This window comes from Pollachius pollachius (assembly GCF_949987615.1).
Source record: "Pollachius pollachius genome assembly, chromosome: 6".
NCBI classification, from domain to species: Eukaryota; Metazoa; Chordata; class Actinopteri; order Gadiformes; family Gadidae; genus Pollachius; species Pollachius pollachius.
The window spans coordinates 11,995,419-12,020,093 of NC_136939.1; the positions used below are offsets into that span (position 1 = coordinate 11,995,419).

The following is a 24,675-nucleotide window of genomic DNA, read 5'->3' on the forward strand; positions in this document are numbered from 1 at the left end:
AGGAAAAACTAAACAAACTTCCTCTGGAGTCTCGGTACGGGAGTCCCCTTGAGGGTGACATGATGAGTGGAGTGTAGTATCCTGGCCTGGGGTGACGGAACTCGCAAGACAGACATTGCGTTAACAGCCAATGAAACAATAAACATCTGATTTTAACAGTGACGAAGCCTCAGCTTATGACGAGGAAGTTTGCCACATTTCACAGCATTCACCAAAATTTATTGTTTCACTTCCTCATGCGATCATCGACATAGAATCATACCACGCTTGGGCACACCCCCCCCCCCCCCCCCCCCACACCCCGCCCGTCATTGAACTCAAGGTTGACAGTGTACACAAACACACACACAGCCGACGCGCACGCGGGAACAATGAATGGCCTCACAGCTCCGGTATGACCGGAATGCGAAACTCCAGCTTGTTCCGGCTGCCGTGCTGAAAGCTCACAGAGAGGCAGTGGTGGAGCGTGGAGACCTCTTTTTCGGCACCCATCAACTCCACCGTGACCTCCATCCATCCAGCTGTCTCCCCCCCCCGCCGGCCCCCTGCCCCCCCATCCCTCCGGCTGCCTGCGCCACTGAACCACAGAGCCACCCTGAATGCTCTCTGTAGGGCTCTTTGGGCTCCGTGGGCGAGGCCACATCAGCTTCAATCGAGGCATGCATGAGTCAGCGTCTCACTATCCGACGCCGCGATCGCTGTTTTCCAGCCAGGGGAAGGGGGCCATACAGACTTGCAGCAACTGCTCATGCATCCCTTGTTTTACAGGAAACCGTTTCAAACCGTCGATCGCTGTGCATTTCCAAAGCGTCCAAACCACTATTTCTGTTTCCATTCACTACCAGACCAGCAACAATCTCACGAGCTTCAAGGAGCTCTCATGTTATGCCATCAACAGTGTGTCAAAAACATGTTCTTCTCTGCTGTTTTGCAGTGCAAGCCTTGGGGACGGTGAGCGGCCTCTACGGAGAGACGGTGGTTGTGCCGTGCAATGAAGGCGCCCCGCCACCAGAGGGCCTGATGTTCATCAAATGGAAATACGTAAGTATGAGCCACCATCCCCTCCATGATGCTGTTTGAAGGGCTATAGGTTATTTTACGCTTGATGTAGGATGGTGAATAAACATGCAAGCCACGATGATCAGATGATCTGATGATCTACTTTTCTAAGGTGGTTAACTTGCGAGACCAGAAAGGAACTTGGGGTATTTCCATGAAGAGCCAACCACAAGCTAGATAATATCGTGTGTTTCCACAGAACCTCATGAGCTAACGTTGCATGACTTCCCTTTTTTTTTTCTTCTGCGTATTACTTCTGCGGTGACTCAAAGCATGAACCCTGTTGAATTAGGTATGACACCAGCAGCCTGGCACCTTTTAGTTCTCATTGTAACAAGTGAACCCTGTAGCCAAGATGTGTGTCTCCACACATGAAGTTGACCCTCGAAACTGCGAAAGTAGCCAAAGAATGATCACGTCATAAGTTAGGGACACTTCACAGGCTGCGATTTCGGCAGAATTACGACACGTTGTTGCACACCACCTATTTGCCCAATTAGTGCCTCTTGCTTTTCTGAGTTCCTATTAAAATTAACTATCTCCACAGACCAATTGACCAATGGGTTGTTAAACGACATGACTAATGGTCCAGCGCAGTGTCAAATTAAATTTTTTCTGCTCTCCATTGTTCTGCTCTTTTTTCGCTTATTCATCTCAAACTGAGTTCACCAAGGAAAACAACCCGGAATATTCCTTGAAGCCCAAGGCCTTTAGTATTCCTCAAACATTAACATAGGATTCAGATGTGAAACAACAGAGCTCACTCTCAGTGAATACACATTCGTTTGCTGGGATCGCCGTATTAAGTGTCAGTGCCACAGCTGTCTGGTTTAGTACCAGGACTATTTTCTGTACCGCAAGCTTCATTTAACACCCGTCCCATCCCACTGGTTAACTTATTATTTTCCCCCTTTTGCTCTGAACCCTCTCTCTCTCTATCTCTCTCTCTCTCTCTCTCTCCCCTCTCTCTCTCTCTCTCTCTCTCTCTCTCTGTCCCCCCCCCTCTCTCTCTCCCCGTACCTCTTCAGGAGCGGGACGATGGGACCCCTGGGGACCTGCTGGTCAAGCAGGCCCACAAGCAGGAGGCCACGGTGCAGGCAGAGAGCGACTACGCTGAGCGGGTGGCCATCGCCGCCAACTCCAGCCTTCTGATCAGCGGTGGGTCCCTGGCGGACCAGAGGGTCTTCACCTGCATGGTGGTGTCCACAAGTAACCTTCTGGAGTACCCTGTGACTGTGGAAATCTACAGTGAGTTAAAGGAAAACCCAACACCCTTGTTTGAGCCCAATATTAAAAAATTGCCTTCTCCTCGGCTTTTGGTAGTTTGACCGTTTTCTATTTAGGGCGGGGGTATAATGAGGTTTGGCCTTTAGCTATCGCCACTCTCTACATTCAGATCTGGTTGGATGTAGCTAGATGCTAGATTGACGTAACCAGGTAACCCAAAACGGGCAGAAGGAATCTGCCCTGTAGAGGGCCACTTGAGTCATGTCCTTAGTTTTCAAAACTTTGTTGAAAACAAAGTTTTCAACAAAGTCTCGCCTAAAATAAGTCAGTCCTCCAGAGGGTACCAATTTTCTTAGTTTGCTTCCAGACAGAAATCTTTTCAACCTCAGCCCCATCTGCCCATAATATATAATATATTAGTAGAGTATGTAAAGGTAAAGAAAGGAACAGTAATTCTCTGTAAGGATCCCTTCCATAATGGAGTCTGGCACTTAAAGTGAATCACACGAGGCATGTTGAATGCATTGAACTCCTTAGGTTTCCAGGAAATGCCTGACCTCGCAAGATGGGACTTGCCTCAAGGTTGAAATTATTTCAACTTTGACCCAACGCACCGAATGAAATTACGCCCCTAACAATAGAACTGCAGTTCTGTCAAAAAAGGCTTTTTTTGTTTGTGTTTCAAAACTTGCTGTGCTCGAGAACGCCCGACCTAGCAACAAGAAAACACACCTTTGTAATAACATTTTGTCAGCGGCAAAAACAAGCAATTTTAGAGGAAGTGCATTGATGTAGTGTTATTGCCCTTAAGGGTTACATTGCGCCCACAAAATGCAATGGCTTCAATGGCTGAAGTGCTCTGGCTCAATACTGGACCAATTAAAAAGAGTGTTGTTCGCATTAGTCACTCAGACCCAAAATGATGGGAAAATTGGGACTAGTATGAATAATCCTGACGTTATCCTTCCAGAGAGGATCCAGGTGCCTCCTTAAAAAACATATATTTTTAAAGGTTTTATTTTCTTTCCGAATGTGGATTTGTCACACACTGAGTCAATTCAATTTCTGCTTCAGGATCGAATGCTCCTTGGAACCAATGCCAAATATACTACTTCTTTCACAATTATAGCTTGGTTTAGCATACTTTTGCATAAACATGTCAAAATGTGTGCCCATGGCAAACTCAGCATAATCACAGAGAGAGACAGAGAGTGAGAGTGAGAGAGAGAGAGAGAGAGAGCGAGAGAGAGAGAGAGAGGGGGATGGGGTAGCTAATTGGTAATTATGATGTTCAACCTGGATATACCTTTCCCACCTAATTAAAGTTGTCTGCCTCTTGGTCGATAAGAAATTGAATATCACCCCTAACAGTTTGACGGTGACGCATAACCTCTTCACCTGCGCATCGACTAATAGGCCAATTTACATGGCCATCTCTTCCCTGCATTTCCCACAGTTCTTGGCGAGGGCCCCTCGAGTTGACCTGTCAACCAAATAGAGTTGTTTATGTCCCTCACTGGAAGCAGGATTATTCTAAATAAATAAAAGACGCTCTTCTCCTTGCTACGTCTCGGTTACATACACATGGTTCTCAGCACCAGTTCTCTCGCCTTTGTTTCCACAGAGAGGCCATCTTCTCCGGAGATCATCGACAAGGCCAAGATGTTGGACAGGGGCAAGGCGACGGTGGTAAGCTATCTGCGTCGTGCTACTGCTTGAGTGCTATGGAGAGTGAAAGCGAGCGTGAAGCACACGCACGCCTGGGAACACACACACAAAGGCAAGGAAACATGCATGTACATGAACGTGAATGTACAACTCAAAAATGAACACACACACGAACACACACACACACACACACACACACACACACACACACAGGTTGGGACCCACACTGGAATAAAATGGTCTAAAATAATGGCATGCCATTGTGGAGTGAATGGGGGTGTGGGAACTTTGAAGGACATTTTACCAGTTTATCAGCCGTCTACACAAAGAACATTCATAACTGAGCTTACTTTGTGAGTATAAGTGAAGAGCTCTTCATGACGCGTAGTCCAGACCCATTTCCCTTTCAATAAACTACTGGATTTATGGATAATTAAATTGTTTCAGTTTTAATCAAACCTACGCTGCCCGCGCTTTATAGCGCTGGGACTTTGCCAACATTCTTTAGAATAAAAGCGAATATGTACGGCATTAGGACGCATATGGGGGCTATGAAACACAATCACAGCTGGTATTGCTCATTTTATGTCTCATGAAAACCAGTAGATAATCCAACATGGGAAATTATGTTTGAAAAGTGGTTTACAGATTCGTTTTTCTCTCAGACGTCCTCAGTTGAACCTCTGTGCCCGTTTATTCTCGATTTGATCTGCGACGGTGCTCATTCCAGTTCGCTCTTCTTAGCATGTAGCATTAGCCCTTATGTTCACCACCTGCCCTGGCGTGTCACGTGTTATGATTCCTTCCCGTTAGATCTCTGTCGGCCAGTTCTTGTGTAAGTGCAAAACAATAACGCTCTCCCGTCTCCTTGACCCTTTGTCACTCTTTCCAAGAGCAACACAGCAAAAGGCTCTCTCACAACAATGACACCACTTCTTGCTCCATTTTTGTATGTGTGTCCGCCTACAACCTTACCTTCCAATTATCTGTACCACGAAAACACAGTGGAAGTCATACTACAGAACGGCATCGGACTTCACCTCTGCAACCGCGGCTTTCAACACCACACAACACACAGCTCCAGTATGGATCCAGGCAACAGTTTGCTTTGGTATTCCAATTGGCATTCCCAGCTGAAATCTCACTGGGTTATCAAGCTGCTTTTTATGTATTGTTGTACACCGGTGAGAGGGAGAGAGAGCGAGAGAGAGAGAGAAAGAAAAGAGAAGAGAAAAGATCTTGGGTTTTAATAACCTGTAAGGAGGATGATGGACCGTGCCTGTGTATGTCGATGAATGTCGATGAAATTACACAATTCAACCGATTGCTATTCAGCAGAATGTTAACCGAGAGGACTGCAGCTAGACCTGAGATTGTTGGGGAGAGAGAGAGCGAGAGAGAGAGAGAGAGAGAGAGAGAGAGAGAGAGAGAGAGAGAGAGAGAGAGAGAGTTATGTATTTTAGAAGAAGGGCAGTGGTAATCCTATGTGTAAAGGATTGGTCAATAAATGACAACTCAACTCCCTCTCTACCTGGTTTTTAGGCTGCTTTTATTGAGCCTCTCTCTCTCTCTCTCTTTCTCTCTCTCTCTCTCTCTCTCTTGGGCGGACAGTGTCACACTCTGACACTGTGGAGGGCCAGAGACAAAGAGGTGTTTGGAGTCAGGACCGTGAAAGTCGATTTGAAAAAAAAAGAAAAGAATGCGCTTTCAAGATGAAAGTCGCAAATGACACAGCTCACAACCTTGTTTTTAAACCAGATGCTCATTTGATTTGAAAGTGACTCAAAAACATTTTTTTATGATGCGCAGATTTTCTTATCTGTCTGTAAAGCAGCACTTGTGCGTCCGTTTCTTCCATCCGAGCAAACCCCTTTCTGTGCACCACCAACCATTTCAGCGAGGTATTGTGAACTCTGACACAGTTAAAATGTTTACCTGGACCTGGCATTGAATTCAAGTTAGTGCTGCTATCTGTACATAAAAAAGCTGAAATTATGTTTTCGCAAATAGAGAAACATAACTGCACCACCCCCTACCCCACCCCTCACCCCAGATAACTGACAACCACTTCCTCGCGCTGCACTCACACAAATCTAACCACACACTCTGGAGGCAACCCTCGCCCACTCTCCTTTCCAGGGTTGTTGATTTTATTTTTAACTGAAAGCCTGTAGGTCACCTGTCTGAACAGTGTTCTGCTGGTGAAACCGCATTACAAGCCCACAATGCATTAGTGGTGGACCTAGAAAAAACCGGAAGCTCCGTGACGTTCCATCATCCGCTTCCAATACCTGCACCCAGGTTCACATTGCATCGATACCTCCATCCGTCACCCGCCTCTCCTTGCGGCCCACTTTGATTCTACCCCTGCACTCGGCTGCCTGGCCGGCCTCATGTTCATGTTTGTGGTACAACTCTCGCCTTTGTGTCACATGGGAAGTGAAGTGGTGTGATTGGGGTGTTGCTCGGCCTTTGGTCGCAGAGGGTCGGCCAGAATCGCTTTTAATAAGGAGGATGATGGAAGGTGCATGTGCAAACCACATGCCGATGGAATCACACATCTCAACCCAATTGCCAGTGGGGAAATTTTCATCCAGAGGACTGTGGCTAGATCAGAGTTTCTTGGGGAGGCAGAGAGAGAGAGAGAGAGAGAGAGAGAGAGAGAGAGAGAGAGAGAGAGAGAGAGACTCCCTCTCTACCTGGGTTTCTTCACAGAACGCCACCCATGGCGGATCTCTGTCCGGCCTGCTGCTGACAGAGTGGAATGCATGGAGATTAGTCAAAAGAGGAGACGCGAAAAGAGGAAGAGCAAGTTGAGGGAGGGAGAGAATGAGAGAGAAAGAGGGAGAGGGGAGGTTATCAAAAATAACCTCCCCACACTGCCCATGCATATGTGTACGCACACACACACACGCACGCACGCACGCACGCACACACGCACACAGACAAGTTCATCGTAATCGTGAACACATGAGTGCATGCACATACACACAAACAGACACACACACATAGACTCTATACTTGACCCAGATCCTGAGTTCACGTCGACCCGTCTCCCGCTCGATTCATGTGTTTGAGAGGGAGAAAGTGCAAGAACCAATAGGTTGCCATGTAAATTATCCAGACAGAGATGCCCCCCAAGAATGCCTCCTCCTCCGCACTCACACACTCCCCCACAATTTCCCCCCTTCCAGCCTCAGATGTTAAAAATCAAAGAATTCTCCAGCACCGTTGCAATGGATCTGTTCCAGAGACGCAGACGGCAGCAACACCTCCCTCCCCAGTGCCACGACTCCTCAACTGAATGACCATGGATATCATGAGGAAGCTGATACATAAATAATGGTCTGATGCAACACATAACAATGTGGGTTTCTACGAAACAAGGCGCCGTGGCTTTGATGGTTTTTGGATAATTTGGGAGGTTGGCAGAGGTAAAGACATTGCTTGGCGAGGCCAGTGCAGTGAACTGCCCAGATGACTCCGGCGTTTATCGGGAAGCCAAACACACCTTATCTCTTGCTACTGGCCTCCTCTATCTTGCTACTGGGGCCGACCTTCACTCCGCACCAGCAACGAATTTCCATTCGGCGTAATGCAAATACACCGCTAATCGCTTGTTGGGTTAACAGCCCCCTCCGGCTGCCGATTCGTTTAATGACCCGCCCGAAAGGCAACCGTTATCATTCAAACAACATAGTTTATTTAATGTATTTTTTTTGTGTTGATGTTTTTTTCTTCCTCTGCATTTGCAATTATTTTTTTTTTACTAAATGAATAATTAATGATTAATTTGTACCGTTTTTCTATCCAGATTGGCAAATGCGTTGGGAGAGACGCCCACCCTGCAGCAGAGCTTACATGGACGCGGAACGGAAAGCCCCTGGTTGCTGATGGGAAAGGTGTGGTTCCCTGTTTGCTGGCTCTACCCAACTGCCATAAACAGGATGTCATGTAGCTTTGATACATCATATTATATCCATATTAGGGCCGATTTCCCCCGGCATGGCAGCTAGTAGTGCTGGAACAAGTTTTCAAAGGGGGGTGATCCTTTGGGATATTATTGGATCATACCAAAGTGACAAAGCGCACAAGCTAGCCTTATTAACTTATGGCTTAATCTGATGTAGGAGAGGAGAAAGACATCTTTGATGGAATTTATGGTGTAGTAGACGACTTTGTTATATTTGATTGTTAATTATGAACAGGCTCTACTTCATGTCTTTATTTATGGTGTTTACTAACAGGCTCTTCTTCATGCCTTTATTCATGTTGTTTATTAAAAGGCTCTTCTTCACGTCTTTATTTATGGTGTTTGTCTGCGGCTCCTCTTTATTTCTATAGAAATTTAAAAAAAATGTTTTCTGTTCACGGTCCATGCATCCACTAATGGCCCCCTCTACGCTGCCTTCCCCCACCCTCGCAGCGGTGGTGATCAGCTCCAGCGTGAAGATGGAGCCCTCCACGCAGCTCTCCACCACCTTCTCCACCCTGCAGTACACCGCCACCAAGGAGGACACCGGTGCCGCCTTCGCCTGCTCCGCGGCCCACCCCCTGGGTTCTCAAGTGTCCGCGCCAGAGATGTTCCCTATCCACTGTGAGTGGAGATCCGCCCCCTCGTCGCCTAACCCCTCTCACCCCCTCACTACCAACCCCCCCTCCCCTGCTGTTCTGTGGATGCACCGATGCACCCCAACGTTTTCCACACACACACACGCTCACACATTCATACAGTATGCACAAGGGACAGTGCAATCCAAAGGCGGGCATTTGCAGGAGGCAACCTCGAAGGCTTTTCTTTGGTAAGCAGCCCTTGAGGGTCAGTGCTTAGCGGCGTCATCCGTAAAAAAACAATGGCCTTGTGTTGTGCTGCTCCTTCAGTGTTAAAGCCCCCCAGAGTCCCTCCAATGCAAAATCCGCCAATCATCCAATGCATTACTTTTTACTTCTTTGAGTATTTTGTTTTTCGATTTACCGTAAACAGGCCGCAATTTTGCTCCGGTATCGGACTGATATCTGGGACGCTGGTCACGGCACACTCCTAATATGTCAAATGAAATAAAAGGAGAACCCACTGGCCTATATAGACATTGCATGGTTGTCTTACACAGGCCTCCAATTTCATGGCCATGGTGGATTATTCTGGGATATCTCTGGCGGCCATTGGCAGCGGACGCGACGCTGTGTTTCTGTGTGCTCGAACACGGTCGGATCGGGGGGGCTTCTCTCTCGGCGGGAGCACTTTCATTACAGGTGTCGCTTCCACTCTTTCAAAGGTTAAACGGTTCAATGTGCGTCCAACCAAATTGGCCCCCGGCTGAAACCAAATACCAGGGCTCTCCTCCCTTTTCCCCGGCCGACCCTCTATTCTCCACCGGGGCATGACGTGTCCCGTTCGCACTAGCGCTGTGCGGCGCCGGTGATAAAGGAGCCGGCCCTGCAGGGGGCAGAGGCTAAAGAGTCGACGGCGACTTCTGTTCTGCGGGTGCCAGGCCGCGTCAGTCCCCCTTGCATCATCGTCTGGCCTTGGGGAGAGATAGGAGCTACCTCTCCACTCCTTAGCCACCTAGGCACAGACACAACACACAGCCATTTAGTTTAGGTCTGGCTGGCACCCTGCCAGGCGCACACAGGGGAAGGGAGTCGCGCGATGGAAGTCGATGCGTGACGCGACGGTTTTATGTCCCGCATGTCGTTTCGATGGGGATGGTGTGGCGTCGCCAGGCGGTCTATACATCGGATTCTCCTGATCCTTTATTATTTTTTTATATCAATGGTTGATTTAGTTATTTATTCACACATCAGTTCGGCATGTGTTATGCTGTGATTACACCTTGAAGGTTTACCATGAAGTACCAAGAGAACCTTACTGTCAAGGGGTAACGCAGATAAGTAGAAAAGTAATGAAGTGAAATCAATTGGAGAAAACGGATCCATAAAAACAACTCAACAATGACAGGTTGCATTGTGCAAGCAGAAAGAGCGAGAAGACAAAGCGTGTACGAATAAAGATGCAAGCGTAATTAATGGATCAGAGGCGTGCGTATGGAGCACGGGTAGGGCAGCGATAAAAGGTGACATCCGCAAATTCAGCTGTTCCTGCATTTTGAATTCGTTGCCACCTGTGCTGGCTGTTTGTAGGCTGAGGACATATAAGAGTCAGAGATACTTCCAAGGCATCTCTCCATCTCCCACGCACAGGTGCAGATAACACACACAAACGCACACACACACACACACAAACACCCCCACACACACACACACACACACACACACACACACACACACACACACACACACACACACACACACACAGACAAACACAAACAGACAGACACACACACACACACAGAAACAGACACTGTATTGTTCAGTGGGCTTTTGAAGGAATTCATCATCCCCAAAAAAGGGATAATTAGTTTACAGAGAGCTCGCCCCCACTCATAGTCTGGTATGCTTGAAAGCAAAAGGTCAGAAGTCCCAACCCCCAAAAAATAAAAAAGGGAGCGTCCAGAAATCATTCTGCCATTTTTCATGCAGTGAAGTTATCAAGGACACAAATGGATGATGATAGCAAACTTTCCAAACTCCTTTGAGATGGATTTAGAAGTCACATTACTAAAAAATGGCGCTGTTAACAGTTTTAACAAATGATCACCCTGTGTAGTTAAGTGTAATGTATGAATGTATGAATGTAAATGTAAGAAATGTGACATATTTTTGTTTGTTATTTTATTCTCTCCCTCTCTAACTCTGTACTTTACTCTGCTGTTCAGACCCCACAGAGAATCTGAGCCTGCAGGTTCTCCCCAAGGGGCCCGTCGAGGAGGGGGACAACGTGACGCTGAAATGTCAGGCGGACGGAAACCCTCCACCAGTCAGCTTCAACTTCCATCTCAAGGTAGGCATTCAGCCCCCTTCTCCACTCCTCTGGTCTCCTCTGGTCTCCTCCGGTCTCCTCTGGTCTCCTCCGGCCTCCTCTGGTCTCCTCTGGTCTCCTCTGGTCTCCTCCGGTCTCCTCTGGTCTCCTCTGGTCTCCTATGGTCTCCTCCGGCCTCCTCTGGTCTCCTCTGGTCTCCTCTGGCCTCCTATGGTCTCCTCTGGTCTCCTCTGGTCTCCACTGGTCTCCTCTGGTCTCCTCTCCTCTGGTCTCCACTGGTCTCCTCTCCTCTGGTCTCCTCTCCACTGGTCTCCTCTCCTCTGTTCTCCTCTCCTCTCCTCTCCTCTCCTCTCCTCTGTTTCCGTTTCCGGTGTGTGTGTGAGTGGCGGTGGTGGGTGCGAGTGCGAGTGGCGCGGAGTTTTGAATTGTTCTCTGTCCCTTTTTGTCCGGTTTTTCCCTGGTTTCTCTGTCTGTTCTATGTGCATGATCAGGTAAGACTTATTCTTTATTAATTCTTTTTACTGTGGTGGCCGAGTGATCAGTGGTTGTGTCAGGTGGTTTTCGGGAGGAATGGCGTCCTCCGAGACGCCACCTCCGTCTATCCGGCAGGGAGTAAGGATAGTCCCGCCGGATAGTAGCGTTACTGTGGAGGAGGTTCTGTTGGCTGTCGGTGAACAGGTAGGTTATGATAAATTATCTTTTGCATCTAGAATGAACAAAGCAGTGGTTGTGTTCCTGAAAGAGGAGCCCCGCGTGCATCAGCTGGTAGAGAGTGGCGTGTTTATCAGGGACTTATTCGTGCAAGTCTCCCCGCTGTCAGTTCCCTCCACGCGGATCACCGTGTCCGGTGTTCCGCCGTTCATACCGAACGAGTTGTTAGAGAACGAGCTCCGTAAGTTCGGCAAGTTTGCCGGCGGATTTAAAGCAGTGAGTTTGGGATGTAAGGATTCCAAACTGAAGCACGTGCAGTCTCTGAGGCGGCAGGTGTTCATGTTCCTGGACTCGCCCAAACAAACACTGGAGGTGTCGTTCAGAGTGAAGCACGGTGATGGGTTTTACATGGTGTACGCAAGCTCAGGGCAGTTCAAATGTTTTGAGTGTGGAGATGTGGGACATAAACGCTTTGCGTGTCCGCATAGACAGCAGGGGGCAGCTCACTCCGCTGATGCGGCGGGCGGCTCCGGTGTGTCCGCGGCTGGCGGGTCCGGTGCTGGGTCCGCGGCTGGCGGGCCCGGTGCTGAGTCCGTGGCTGGCGGGTCCGGTGCTGAGTCCGCGGCTGGGCCCGTGGATGGTGAGTCCGGTGCGGGGTCCGCGGCTGGCGGGTCCGGTGCTGGCGCAGCGGGTGCGGATGCGTATCCCGGTGCTGAGGACGTGGCAGCCGGTGCCACTGGTTCACATTCTGAGGACGATGACTTAGATAGAGAGGAACAGAGCCAGCCTGAGAAGCAGCAGGCTCCTGTGGTTGCAGAGAACCTGAGCAGTTCTCCGTCTGCAGGCACTGAAGCAGCTTCCACAAGTTTTGCAGGCAGAGACCTCACTGTGATCACCAATGACGGACAGGGTATGTTAAGTAGTCAGGCATCCTGTGAAGGAGAAGACATGGAGTTTGACTCTGAGTCAGACACAGTATCTATAGGTGAAACTTCTATCAGGAACACAGATCTCTATTCTTTAGAGGAGATAAATCAATTTCTGGATGTGACATTTAAGAAGTCTGTTAGACTAAAAGATTATTTCAGTGACACTGAGCAGTTCATCAGATCTGTTGGTGTACTGAAAAGATCGGTCGGTTTTGACCTCTTGGACGAAAAGAAACGCTTTCGCCTTAAAAAGCATATTACAATTCTGAGAAAAGAAAGAAAAGGTAAAACTGCTAAAAAGACTAAAAAGTAACATGATCATGTACCACACGGTGTTTTTCCTCTTTTATTGTTCCTTGCTCTGTTCATCTTATCCGTTTCTTCTTCTCTGACCTCTATGCGGAGCCTTAAAATAGGGTCTTTGAACATCAATGGTGGGAGAGACAGACACAAAAGGGCATTAATCTCTGAAGTCGCTACTCAAAAAAGGGTTGATGTGCTGTTTTTGCAAGAGACACATACTAATCCAGCAGACGAGATAGATTGGGGTTTATGGTGGAAGGGTTCGTGTACCCTTAGTCATGGCACCAACCTTAGTGCAGGGGTAGCTGTTCTGATTAGAAAAAATGCAAACGTAAAGGTATTATCTTCTACTGAGGTGGTGAAGGGCAGGCTGTTGATTGTCAGGGCAGAAATAGAGGGCTCTGTGTTCTGCTTTGTTAACCTATATGCCCCAAATCGAGGCACAGAAAGAGTGGGCTTTTTCACCCTGCTAAAAAATGAGGTAAGGAATTACCATCATGAGCAATTCATCATTGGTGGGGATTTCAACTGCACTCTAGATTTTACTGTAGACAGGACAAGTGAGGAACCCCACCCACAGTCATCACAGAGCCTTAACAGCATCATCACACACCTGGATCTGTTAGACACATGGAGGGTCAAATATCCACAATCCAGACAATACACATGGGTGAGGGTCAGCAATAACAGGGTGAGTGCAGCTAGACTGGATAGGATTTACATTTCCAAAAGTCTCAGCTCCAGATTAGTCCACAGTTACATTAGTCCAGTTGGCTTTACTGACCACCACTATGTCAGCATAGATTTGATAATTTCGCCAGGTGAAAGGGTTAAGTCCTACTGGTCGTTTAATAATAGACTTCTGCAGGACCGTTCTTTCTGCCAAAGCTTTGAGCGTTTTTGGCAGCAGTGGAAAACTAGGAAAGCGGATTTTGTTTCTTTGAAGCTGTGGTGGGAAGTTGGTAAGGCTCAAATTCGTGTCTTTTGCCAGCAGTATACCTCCCATTCGACTGCTAAGATAAAGGCAGCAGTTCAGGAGCTTGAAGCTAATATTAGGAGCATTGAAGAGGGGTCACATAGGGATTTGGATCCCACCACGGGTCATCTGCTGCAGGAGAAGAGATTGGAGTTGAGCTCCCTCCTGCAGGAGAGAGTGAAGGGAGCTCTTGTCAGGTCTCGCTTCCTCCAGCTAAAGGACATGGATGCCCCGAGCTCTTTCTTTTTTAATCTGGAGAGATCGGTGGCACAGAGGAGGCAGATGACCTGCCTTAAGCTTCCTGGAGGCAGAGTGACCACCAGTCAAGGTGAGATGAGGACCCATGCAATGGACTTCTACACTGACCTCTTTGGGGCAGAACAGTGCAGCATGGAGTGCCGCGAGGAGCTCCTGGAGGGGCTCCCTCAGCTCATCCCGGGAGAGAAAGCTGCTCTGGATTCTGAGCTGACTCTGGAGGAGTTGACAGTCGCTGTCAATCAGATGGCATCAGGACGGGCACCAGGGATTGATGGTCTCTCCTCTGACTTCTACAAGCGGCTCTGGAATACCCTTGGACCTGATTTACATGGTGTTCTAATGGAGTGTTTCAGAACAGGATCACTTCCTGTCTCCTGTCAGCGAGCTGTGCTTTCCCTGCTTCCCAAGAAAGGAGACCTGGCCTTACTTAAGAACTGGAGGCCGGTTGCTCTCCTCTGTACTGACTATAAGGTGCTTTCCAGAGCCTTATCAAACAGACTTAAGGACATCCTGGGAATACTTGTACATACAGATCAAAGCTACTGTGTACCTGACAGGAAAATAATGGACAACATTTTCCTTATTCGAGATGTTATTGATGTGTGTAGATCCCATAATGTCGATTTTGGTATTGTTTCTTTGGACCAGGAGAAGGCTTTTGATAGGGTGGATCACTCCTATCTGTTTTCTGCACTTAGGGCTTTTGGTATTGGCGATGGTTTTCTGGCCTGGATTGGTTTACTGTATAATGGTGCTCAATGTATGGTGAGGATGGGGGCAGGGCTGAGCCGGCCAATCCCTGTACAGCGAGGGATAAGACAGGGTTGTCCTCTCTCCGGTCAACTATATAGCTTAGCTATTGAGCCCTTGCTGTGCATGTTGAGAGGTCGGCTCAGTGGCCTCTCACTGCCTGGGTCCTATAATATTGATCGTCCACCTACTGTTTCTGCTTATGCAGATGATGTTAGTATTTTTGTCTCCAGCCAGGGGTATGTTCAAAGTTTGCAGGATACCCTGTCCCTGTACGAAAGGGCTTCATCTGCTCGGGTGAACTGGGCAAAGAGTGAAGCCTTGTTGGTGGGACAGTGGAAGGATCAGGCAGTGCCTAGTCTGCCTGGAGGCCTTGAGTGGGGGAAGGAGGGCCTGAAAGTGTTGGGAGTATTCTTGGGCACTGAGGGCTTTCAAAACAAGAACTGGGAGGGAGTTAAGGAGAAAGTGTGCGCTCGGTTGTCTAAATGGAAATGGTTGCTACCCCAGTTGTCATAAAGGGGAAGAGTTCTGGTTGCCAATAACCTGGTCGCTTCGACTCTTTGGCATAGACTTTTTGCTCTGACACCACCGAGAGGCCTGATGGAGGACGTTCAGCGAGCCATCCTGGACTTTTTCTGGTCTGGCCGGCACTGGGTCCGGGCAGCAGCCCTCTACCTGCCTGTGGCTGAAGGAGGGCAGGGACTGATCAACATCCAGGCAAAAATTGCTACTTTTAGACTGCAGACTGCACAAAGACTGCTGTACGATTGCGGCCCAAGCTGGTTTGATGCAGCTCGTCTGCTGCTGAAGAGAGCCGGGCGTTTGGGCTATGACAAACAGCTCTTTCTTTTACAGCTTGAGGATGTGGATCTAACTGGACTGACACCTTTTTACAGCTCGGTATTGCAGGCATGGCAGATTTTTAAGGCTGCACGTGCCACAAATGAGACTCCGGGCATGTGGTTGTTTGAGGAGCCTTTGTTTTATAATAACCTCATAAAGACTCAAACACTGCAGTCTGCCAGCCTGCGAGCCTATCTTAGAGAGGCTGGCTGCACCAAACTGGGCCATCTGAGGAAGATGACGGCAACATCTGTGGACAACTTGAGAGAGAGAAGCAACATCACCTCCATCAGGTTGATCAACAGAGTGGTGGAGGAAGTCTGTGCTGCCCTGCAACAACCTCTGAGAGAGTTTGCACAAAACCGCACTCAGTGTGACCAGTGGAGCGAAGAGGGAGAGTACAGTTTCCCCGCTCTGTCTATCACCCCAGTTGTGGGGGAGTGGCAGGAGGGAGGAGGTCAGCTGCTGTCTCTCACAACCCCACACCTGGAGATTTTTCAGGCTGCAGGGAAGAAGGATTTGTACCAAATCTGCTCTAAGGTTCTGAACCTGTGCTCTTTGACAGGCATGAAGGAGTCGAGGTGGACTGAGTTTTTTGGTCCAGACGCTTCCCCGAAAGGCAGCTGGCGGTCTCTGTACAAGCTGCCCGTTAAAAAACGGACAGCAGACCTCCAGTGGAGGATTGTACATGGAGCAATAGCTACAAACAGATACAGAGCGCACCTGGATCCAGAGCAGGGGGAGGAGTGTATTTTCTGCTCTCAGATTGAGACCCTGGTGCATTTATTTGTTCACTGTCCTCGGCTGACAGTACTGTTTGAGCTTTTAAAAAGGTGGTTTCAGGGTCTAGGGGAGAATTTTTCTTTTGGTTTGTTTATTTTTGGCCCGAAATACTGTGCTCAGAACAAGAGTGTACACACACTGGTGAACTTTTTATCTGGTTCTGCCAAGTTGGCCATCTGGCTAACACGCAGGAACCGGGCTCAGAGTGTCGGTAGTGTGGAGCCGGTGCTGGTTCTGAAGGGACTGCTGAAGGCCCGACTGAGGGTGGAACATGCTTATTATCAAATGATGGACAATATGCAGGATTTCAGTCACATATGGGCTGTTGGAGGGGTTTTATGTTCTGTGGGGGGGGGGCGGAGAGCTGAATGTAAGCTTCTGACTAGAGCAACACGTTTCCTGGTTGACAGGTTTGTTGTACTTTAGGGATGGTTTTTGTTTTTGTTTTGTTTTCTGCTCTTAAGTGATGATGCGATAGTGATCTGTTTTTCTCCTTGCAATGGTGCAATAAAGGGATTTTGAAAACCAAAACCAAACCATTTACTCTACACTGCTCTATTCTTGTCTCCTCTAGTGTACTATGCTCTCATCTACTCTACCCTACACTACTCTACTTCCGTCTCCTCTCCTCACCTTTAGTGTACTGCTCTACTGTTCTCTCTTTATCTCTCTTAACCCCTCTCAAATCGTCTCGTCTTTTCCCCCCCTCGCCTCTCTGCCTTCCACTACTAATCATTCCTCTATTTACTCAGATTTACATTCTTTTCTTTCTGTTGATTTAATTGAAGTTGACTTGACTTAAAGGCTCTTAAACTTTAATTTAACTTAAGGAAAACCAGCTGATTAACGTGGCTAAACAAAGCCCTTCAAGACAATAAATTAGAGAAATAGAGAATCAGTTGAGCCCAATTAAATTTAGGTTTGATGTGAATTCTATTTGAATGTGTCTTTTTGAGAGCACAGATTGTAAGTGGAATTGACTTTCATAAATGCATAAATAAGTTGGAATGATGCTCCACTTACTTGAAAAGACCTATCATTTTCGTTAAACTTTTGAAGTATTGAAAGTTCTCCTCGTTCTGATCATTACTTCAATTCTTTTCTCTTCCTTTTCTCCTCAACTCTTCTCTCTGGTCCTATCCCCTCAGCTCCTCTTCTCCTCTGTTCACTCCCCTTCTCCCTTCTCCTCTCCTCTCCCCTCGTTCTGATTTCCTCTTCCCCCTCTCCTCTCTTCTCCACTCCCCACGTTCTCCTCTCCTCTCCTCTGTCCTCGTTCTGATCTCCACTTCCCTCCTCTCCTCTCCTCTCCTGTCCCATCGTTTTCCTCTCCTCTCCCCTCGTTCTGATCTCCACTTCCCCCCTCTCCTCTCCTCTCCCCTTGTTCTCTCCTTCCTTCTCCTCTCCCCTCCCCCTCCCCTCGTTCTTATCTCCACTTCTCCCCTTTTTTCGTCCGCTCTCTTCGATTCCTGTTATTTTCTCTGTTGACTCCCACCTTTCTGTGTAATAAACTAAAACAAACAATGCTCAGTCCTTCCATCTAAACGATGGTTCCTCCCCGTGTCTCCATCGCGTGTGGCCCAACAGGGTGTCCAGGTCCTCGTGGAAGGCTCCGACACCTACACCTTGGCCGCCATCACAAGAGACGCCGCAGGCCAATACAAGTGCTCGCTGGTGGACAACGCTAGCATGGAGGCCGCGCATGCTATCGAAGTTAACTGTGAGTATTCACACACACAAACACACACGCACACACGTGCACACAAACACACACACACACAGCACAGAACAAATTTGCAAACACGATCGCACACAAACACACACACCATGCGATCACATATCCCACCTCCATCAAATGTTGGTACTCTCCTTTCACAACGATTTCAGATTGGCATGCCCGTCACAGTTTCCTGTTTACATTTGCCAGTTGAGCCTTCTAATAAATGTGCTGCAATTTCATTAAAGCCAACGGAATGGGTTTGACAGAGTCCGTTGTTCAGCCAAACGACAGTGATTGTATTCATCCAGGAAGAGCAGCGAATTAAATGTCCTCAGGAGTTAGAAACAGCCTGTTGTTGTGTACCGCTGTGTTTGCAACCATGAACCTGAGGAATGTGCGGTGCGGTACTTTCACCCGGATGCCTTTTCTGTTAAACACTTGGAGACGTGACCATCCCAACAGCACACGTCCCTTTATTCTTCTTAATTCGAATGCAAAGCCACGCCGTACGTCTGTCCTCCACTGAGTTCCTGCGAGGCCAGCGTCAGCGCGCAGTGTGTGTGGGTGACGGGAGAAGGGACGGGGCGAGGGACGATTTAGCCGTACCACCCATGTTTAATGGCCGTGGTGGGCCGGGGAGCCGTGTGTGTTGGTGCTTGTACAAGGAGAGCTCTCTCTCTCCAAGTGTGCTAAACACGGGTCTGTTCACACCTGCGAGTCGCGCAGGGGCTGGGACATTATCCAGGGCTTTGGGGTCAGCCTCCAGGTGGCCGCTTCAGTGACCTGAGCTCACGCATTGAGTCAGGGATCCGTCGTCTACACTCACACACACGCAGGCATGCACACACACACACACACACACACACACACACACAGACAAGTGTACACGCACGCAGGCACACAAAAACACAAGCAAACATTCTCATACACATCCACACACACACACGCACACAAGTGCACACACACACGCGAGCGCGCACACACACACACACACAAGCACACATTCTCATACACATCCATGTATGAACATGCATAGACACGCACACGCACACACGTGCACATGCAAGCACGCAGACACACACACACGAACATTGTCATCCACATCCACAGACAAACACATGCCTGCGTGCACTCAACATGAAAGCCTGTGCAGAGCAGTGGCCTAACCAGCCTGTATGCTTTCATCGCACGCTCGCCCGCTACGGTGCACACACGCACACAGAGACCCCCGGAAGCCCAGGAACGCCTTGAAACTCCCCCGTCACGACGTTACCATCGCTTTGAGCCGTAAAACAAGGCAGAAGAAGCCACAGCGCTTACCCTCCCTCTCCTTCTCCCCCCTCCTTCTCCCCCTTCCCCCGACCCCTCCTCTGTCTCCTCCTCCTCTGTCTCCTCCTCCTCCTCCTCCTCCTCCTCCTGCATTACAAGGCACTTCTTATTCACTGTAAAATGAGTCACGGGAGAGCGGCTGTGCTAATCAAATCCCCCCCAAAAAAGAGTAGCGGGAGGAGGCAGAAGAGAAGAAGGAGCGTGTTCTCCGGAGCCTGGGAGCTGCCGGGGGGAGGAGGAGGCGGTGTGGTAGAGCGGGAGGGGGAGGAGGAGGAGGTGGAGAAGGAGAATTAATTAGAAAAATCTGACATCCACTTTGGCGGCGAAAACTGACAAAAGTGTAATTTCGGCGGGTGAGACGCAGAGGCCCTGATAAGTCGTTGCTATCTCCCTCTCTCTCCCTCTTTTCCTCTGCTTCCCAACAACTTCCCCCTCCCTCCCGCGCAGGGCTCCCATAAGTAATTACTCCCTTCCTGTCAGGTGCGCGTCGCCTCGCCACATCAAGAGGGGAGCCCTGATTGTAATAACATCTAAACCTCTGAGTGCACATATTCTTTTCCCCCACCCTTTCCCGCTTTATTTCTCTTTTCGCACCTTTCCACTCACGCACTTATTCTTCCGACAGTTTGCATATGATCGACTCCAAAGCTGGTCTCCCTTGCTCTTGTTATTCATTTTTTATTTTTTTAATATCTACCCACTCTCCTGCTGCTGCAAATTGAGTTTGTGACTGAGGGATGAGACCCAATCGTTTATTGGATTAAAAGGGGTGTCTCGGAGTGTGTCTGTGTCTGTGTGTGTGTGTGTGTGTGTGTGTGTGTACGCACGTGTGTGTGTGTCTGTGTGTTTGACTGTGTGTGTGATTGTATGTATGTGACTGTGTGTGTGTGTTTGTGTGTTTGTGTGTGTGTACGCACATGTTTGATGCAGGAGTTTGGGCCATAATGTGTGACTGTGTGTGTGTGTCTGTGTGTTTGACTGTGTGTGTGTGACTGTGTGTGTGTGTGACTGTGTGTGTGTGTGTGTGTGTGTGTGTGTGTGTATGGGAGGTATGCAGGTTCAACTCTGCCCGTTCACGTGCTGTCCGGTCTAGACATGATGCTTGTTGTGTTGGAACAAAGACATGTGACATTTGGGAGGATGTGTGAATGAGTGTGTGTCCCGTCTTGGCTAAGGTTCCCATGAGGGACATTTGGAAAGAAGCGCCTGAGAGAATGATAAAGCTAAACTGAGTTTGTTTTTCTGTTTTTTTTTGGTTGCCCTCCGTTCCACCACTGCCTCCAGACCTGGACCTGAGCCTAAGTCCCACGGGAAAGGTGCTGAAGAAGATTGGCGACAAACTGAATGTGACCATGGAGAAGAACACTTCTGGCCACGCCAAGGTCTCGTGGACCAAGGTAAACATGTTTGGTTCACTTTTTATCACAAGGACAATTTCAATTGATTTGCCTTGGAATTTAATTTGAATCTGAATCTGAATAAGAATCTCAATGTTCACGTACATTTACATAATAATGATATTTTTAATTATAACGTTAATTGAATTGTACATTGGAATTGTAAATGTGCTAGTTTTATGTTCTTTATCAGAAAGTTGTGACTCAATAAACAAACAACAAACTAAATACCAAACACTAAATATCCACACGTATGTCCCTTTCGTTTGTCCGCAGGACGGCAAAGCAGCCAAAGCGCCGGCGTTCGAGCGGCTGACATACGCGGACGCGGGCCTCTATGTGTGTGAGGTCGCCACGGGGACGCTGAAGCGCAGCCTCACCTTCCAGCTGGTGGTGGAAGGTGAGCACTGTCCACCGAGTCCAACCCCACCTACCGTTAGATGAATGGGCCGAACAGCAACATGGAGCCATGCTAGCTGCGGGGGGGGGGGGGGGGGAGGGGGGGGGGGGCGGAGAGCATGTAGAACCAAGATGGCCGCTGACGATGACTCAGGCCGGTGGATTGGCTGACAGGCGGGCCTCATGCTGTCTCCCCCATGCCCCCAGGTGTGCCCGTGATCACCAGCCTGACCAAGCAGCGAGCGGACAGACACAAGATGCTCACCTGTGAAGCCCAGGGGGTCCCAGAGCCCAGCTTCCAGTGGAGCGTCAACGGCACAGAGGTAGGTTGGAGTGTGTGTGTGCGTGTGTGTGGGAGTATATGAGAGTTTGAGAGTGTGTGCTTGTTTGTTTGTATGTGTGAAAATGTGTGTGTGTGTGTGTGTGTGTGTGTGTGTGTGTGTGTGTGTGTGTGTGTGTGTGTGTGTGTGTGTGTGTGTTATGTGTGAATATGTGTGCATGTGTGAATATCTGTGTGAGTATGTGTATATTTGTGAGAGTTTGAGAGTGTGCCTTTTTATGTGTGTGTGTTTTTGTTGCTGAGAGTTTGAGGAAGTGTGCCTGTTTGTGCGTGTGTGTGTGTGGTGGTGAATGCAGTATGTGTGTGTGTGTATGTGTATGTGTGTGTGTGTTTGTTTGTCAGAGTTTGAGAGTCTGCTAGTGTGTGCATATGTGTGTTTGATGATATGTGTGTGTGTGTGTGTGTTTGTGTGTGTGTGTGTGTGTGTGTGTGTGTGTGTGTGTGTGTGTTTGTTGGTGATAGTTTCTGACCATGCCTATGTGTTTGTTTTTGTGTTTGTGAGAGTCTGAGACAGTGTGCCTCTTTGAGTGTGTTTGTGTGTTTTTGTGTGTATGTGTGTGTAATCGAGAATGTGCATGTGTGTGTGCATGCGCATGTACCCTCTGTGTATGTATTTTTCGGGTACCTGCTGCAGGGTCTCTCTACAGGAACAGTGCAATGTGCTATTTCCAAGGATGCGGGTGATTATGTCTGCTCTTCTTTTTTTACCCAACAGTTACATGTCTTTGTAGAGAGCACTCCTAAAAGCTTTCGCAGCCCTTCCTTTGAATAGAGCCTCATGGCAGTGGCCCTCTCCCTACATGCTGTGAACCACAAGGGGTTGGACGGGGAAAAGAATACACAACACATGATTATATGCATTCTGTAGCGCCCCCAGCAACTCCTACACAACATGTGGCAGCGCGCTAGCGGACTCTGTGTGTGTGTGTGTGTGTGTGTGTGTGTGTGTGTGTGTGTGTGTGTGTGCGCGCGCAACACTTTATGTGTTCATTTGCTGAGGTGGATTTCAACTTTCAACTTTCTTTAGTTTGAGCCAGTGAGGTGAGCGCCGTGTGGCAATATTCCGACGCCCGCCATTTCAGAGCCATTTGCTGTTCATAGGGAAACGTTTGGCTTCCTGTCCAGGGCTGCTGTGCGCTAAGGGAGTGTATATATAAAAAATAGGAACTTATTTTGCCATGAATCTCAGCTCTATTAACGCTTCTTTGCTGAGACATAAATCCAATAGTAATCACCGATGAGGCTTAGCCGAGAGGGCGTGGTGGCATGCAGGACAAACCGCATGCCTGCGTGCCATGTATCTTTACATTCATCCTCTGTGGAGTCCACTGCGTTTTGCGTTAGGCCGGGCATGATATACGATCTCATAAACACACACGCGCACTCGGAAGACAATATATCATGTGGTAAGGTGTGATAATACCCATGTGGGTCTCCAACAAAAGACTCTGCAAGAATTTTCAATGAAATTACACCAGCAAAGGCACTGCACTATCGTCCGCTACCCACACACACACACACACACACACACACACACATACACATGCACACATCGCTGTGGTCTCATTATTTTTAAGTTCTGTAATGTTAAGTATTATAGATGCCGGAGAGCACCTATAGAAAAAGAAACCTGCATTTTCTTTCTTCCAACTTCTCTTATATGTGTGCGTGTATGTTGGCGTGTGTGTGTGTGTGTGTGTGTATGTATGTGTGTGTGTGCGTGTCCCCCCTGCCTATCTTATTTCCCGGAGTGGATTGGGGGAGATCCGCTCACCTCCCATCGGATGTTGACATTTGCGATATTTCCTTGACATTATCTGTCATGCAGCGAGCCTAGCTGTCCGTCTCGCTGTCCGACTGCGTATGAGACGACTACCTTAGTCACCCACACCGAATATGTGTGTGTGTGTCGGCGTAGTCACGGCAACGATCACAGACTGAGTGTGGTCGTGCACGCGTGCGTGTATGTATGCGTTTTTAAACAAACACGAGGTGGGCTTTAGGATTCTGTGCGGAGACCAGCGGTGGTCCACGCTCATGACGGGCAACATGTGTCCCCTGTCCCCAGGTGGAGAGCAGTTACGCCAACGGCAAGGCCACCCAGAGGATCAGGGTGGAGCCCGCCACCAACCTCACCGTCACCTGCAGCGTGAGCAACAAGCTGGGAGAGGACGCCCGCACCATCAACGTCTCCTCACGTAGGTCCACCCCACAACACCGTCACCGCGGCAATAGTAGCCTTAGCAACAAGCCGGGATATGACGCCCGCGACGTCAACGTCTCCTCACGTAGCTCCACCCCACAACACCGTCACCGCGGTGATAGTGGTATTAGTATTGTTAGCAACAAGTGTTTTATTATTATTAGTGGTAGTGGTATTGGTAGGGATGGGGTTGGTAGCAGTAGTAATATCATTATTAGTAGTAGAAGCATTGTAGTAGTGGTAGTAAAAGTAGTAATAATCGTATAAATGGTGCTAGCTGTGACACCCATTTCACAGTCAAGCTCAAGTACCTAATTTCTCGGTTCCCTGTCTTCACAGCAGAGGCCTAGTTAATCCCACACCGACTCGCCTTCTAGGCCATTTAAATTGATCAGCCGAAGGTAAAAACGGCCAGCAGGTGGCCAGATAAAAAGACTCCATGGCGAAAGAAACAGGCTTCACAACTCGCTAGTAGAACAGTGGTAGCCGTAGCCGTAGCAGCAGTGTTCATAGAGTAAACATAAACACACGCCAAATACAAAATAGTAATCAGGGCTATAAAACACTGTCTCACATTATGATAGTTCTTACATTATTATGAGGTTTGTAAGCAGCAGGGAGCAGTAGCATTGCAGCCAGTGTGATGTTTACTGCATCAGGAACGGGAAGGGTAGCTGCTGCTGCTGTCACACAACCCTCTCCTTTCATGTCTGCGGTGGCTAGGGGCTGTTGTTAGACAGCTGAGGGGGGGGGGGAGGGGGGGGGGGATCAAAATGAAACATTAACAACCCACATCTCTTCTGGTTGTTGTTAGGACCACCGTATTACATTAGAATGATGACATGTTACACGTCGACAACACACAGGAAGTGGAGCAGGGAGACCAGAGGGAGGTTGAGGGGGTCAGAGTGTACACCACATGGGGAGGGTCCCCGGCGCCCTCTAAGGGAGGGGGGGTAGTGT

General features: G+C 48.6%; 1 protein-coding gene across 1 annotated transcript in view; it reads left to right on the forward strand.

The window, feature by feature from the left end:
• Positions 1–24,675, forward strand: part of alcama (activated leukocyte cell adhesion molecule a) — a 73,617-nt gene that overhangs the window by 42,272 nt on the left and 6,670 nt on the right. Inside the window, exons 2-12 of the mRNA XM_079738550.1 lie at positions 935–1,041; positions 2,088–2,307; positions 3,911–3,975; positions 7,769–7,856; positions 8,381–8,551; positions 10,731–10,855; positions 17,912–18,044; positions 20,658–20,770; positions 21,047–21,170; positions 21,377–21,492; positions 23,578–23,707. Of these exons, the coding sequence (XP_079594676.1) occupies positions 935–1,041; positions 2,088–2,307; positions 3,911–3,975; positions 7,769–7,856; positions 8,381–8,551; positions 10,731–10,855; positions 17,912–18,044; positions 20,658–20,770; positions 21,047–21,170; positions 21,377–21,492; positions 23,578–23,707 (1,392 nt within the window). The remainder of the gene's footprint in view (positions 1–934; positions 1,042–2,087; positions 2,308–3,910; positions 3,976–7,768; positions 7,857–8,380; positions 8,552–10,730; positions 10,856–17,911; positions 18,045–20,657; positions 20,771–21,046; positions 21,171–21,376; positions 21,493–23,577; positions 23,708–24,675) is intronic.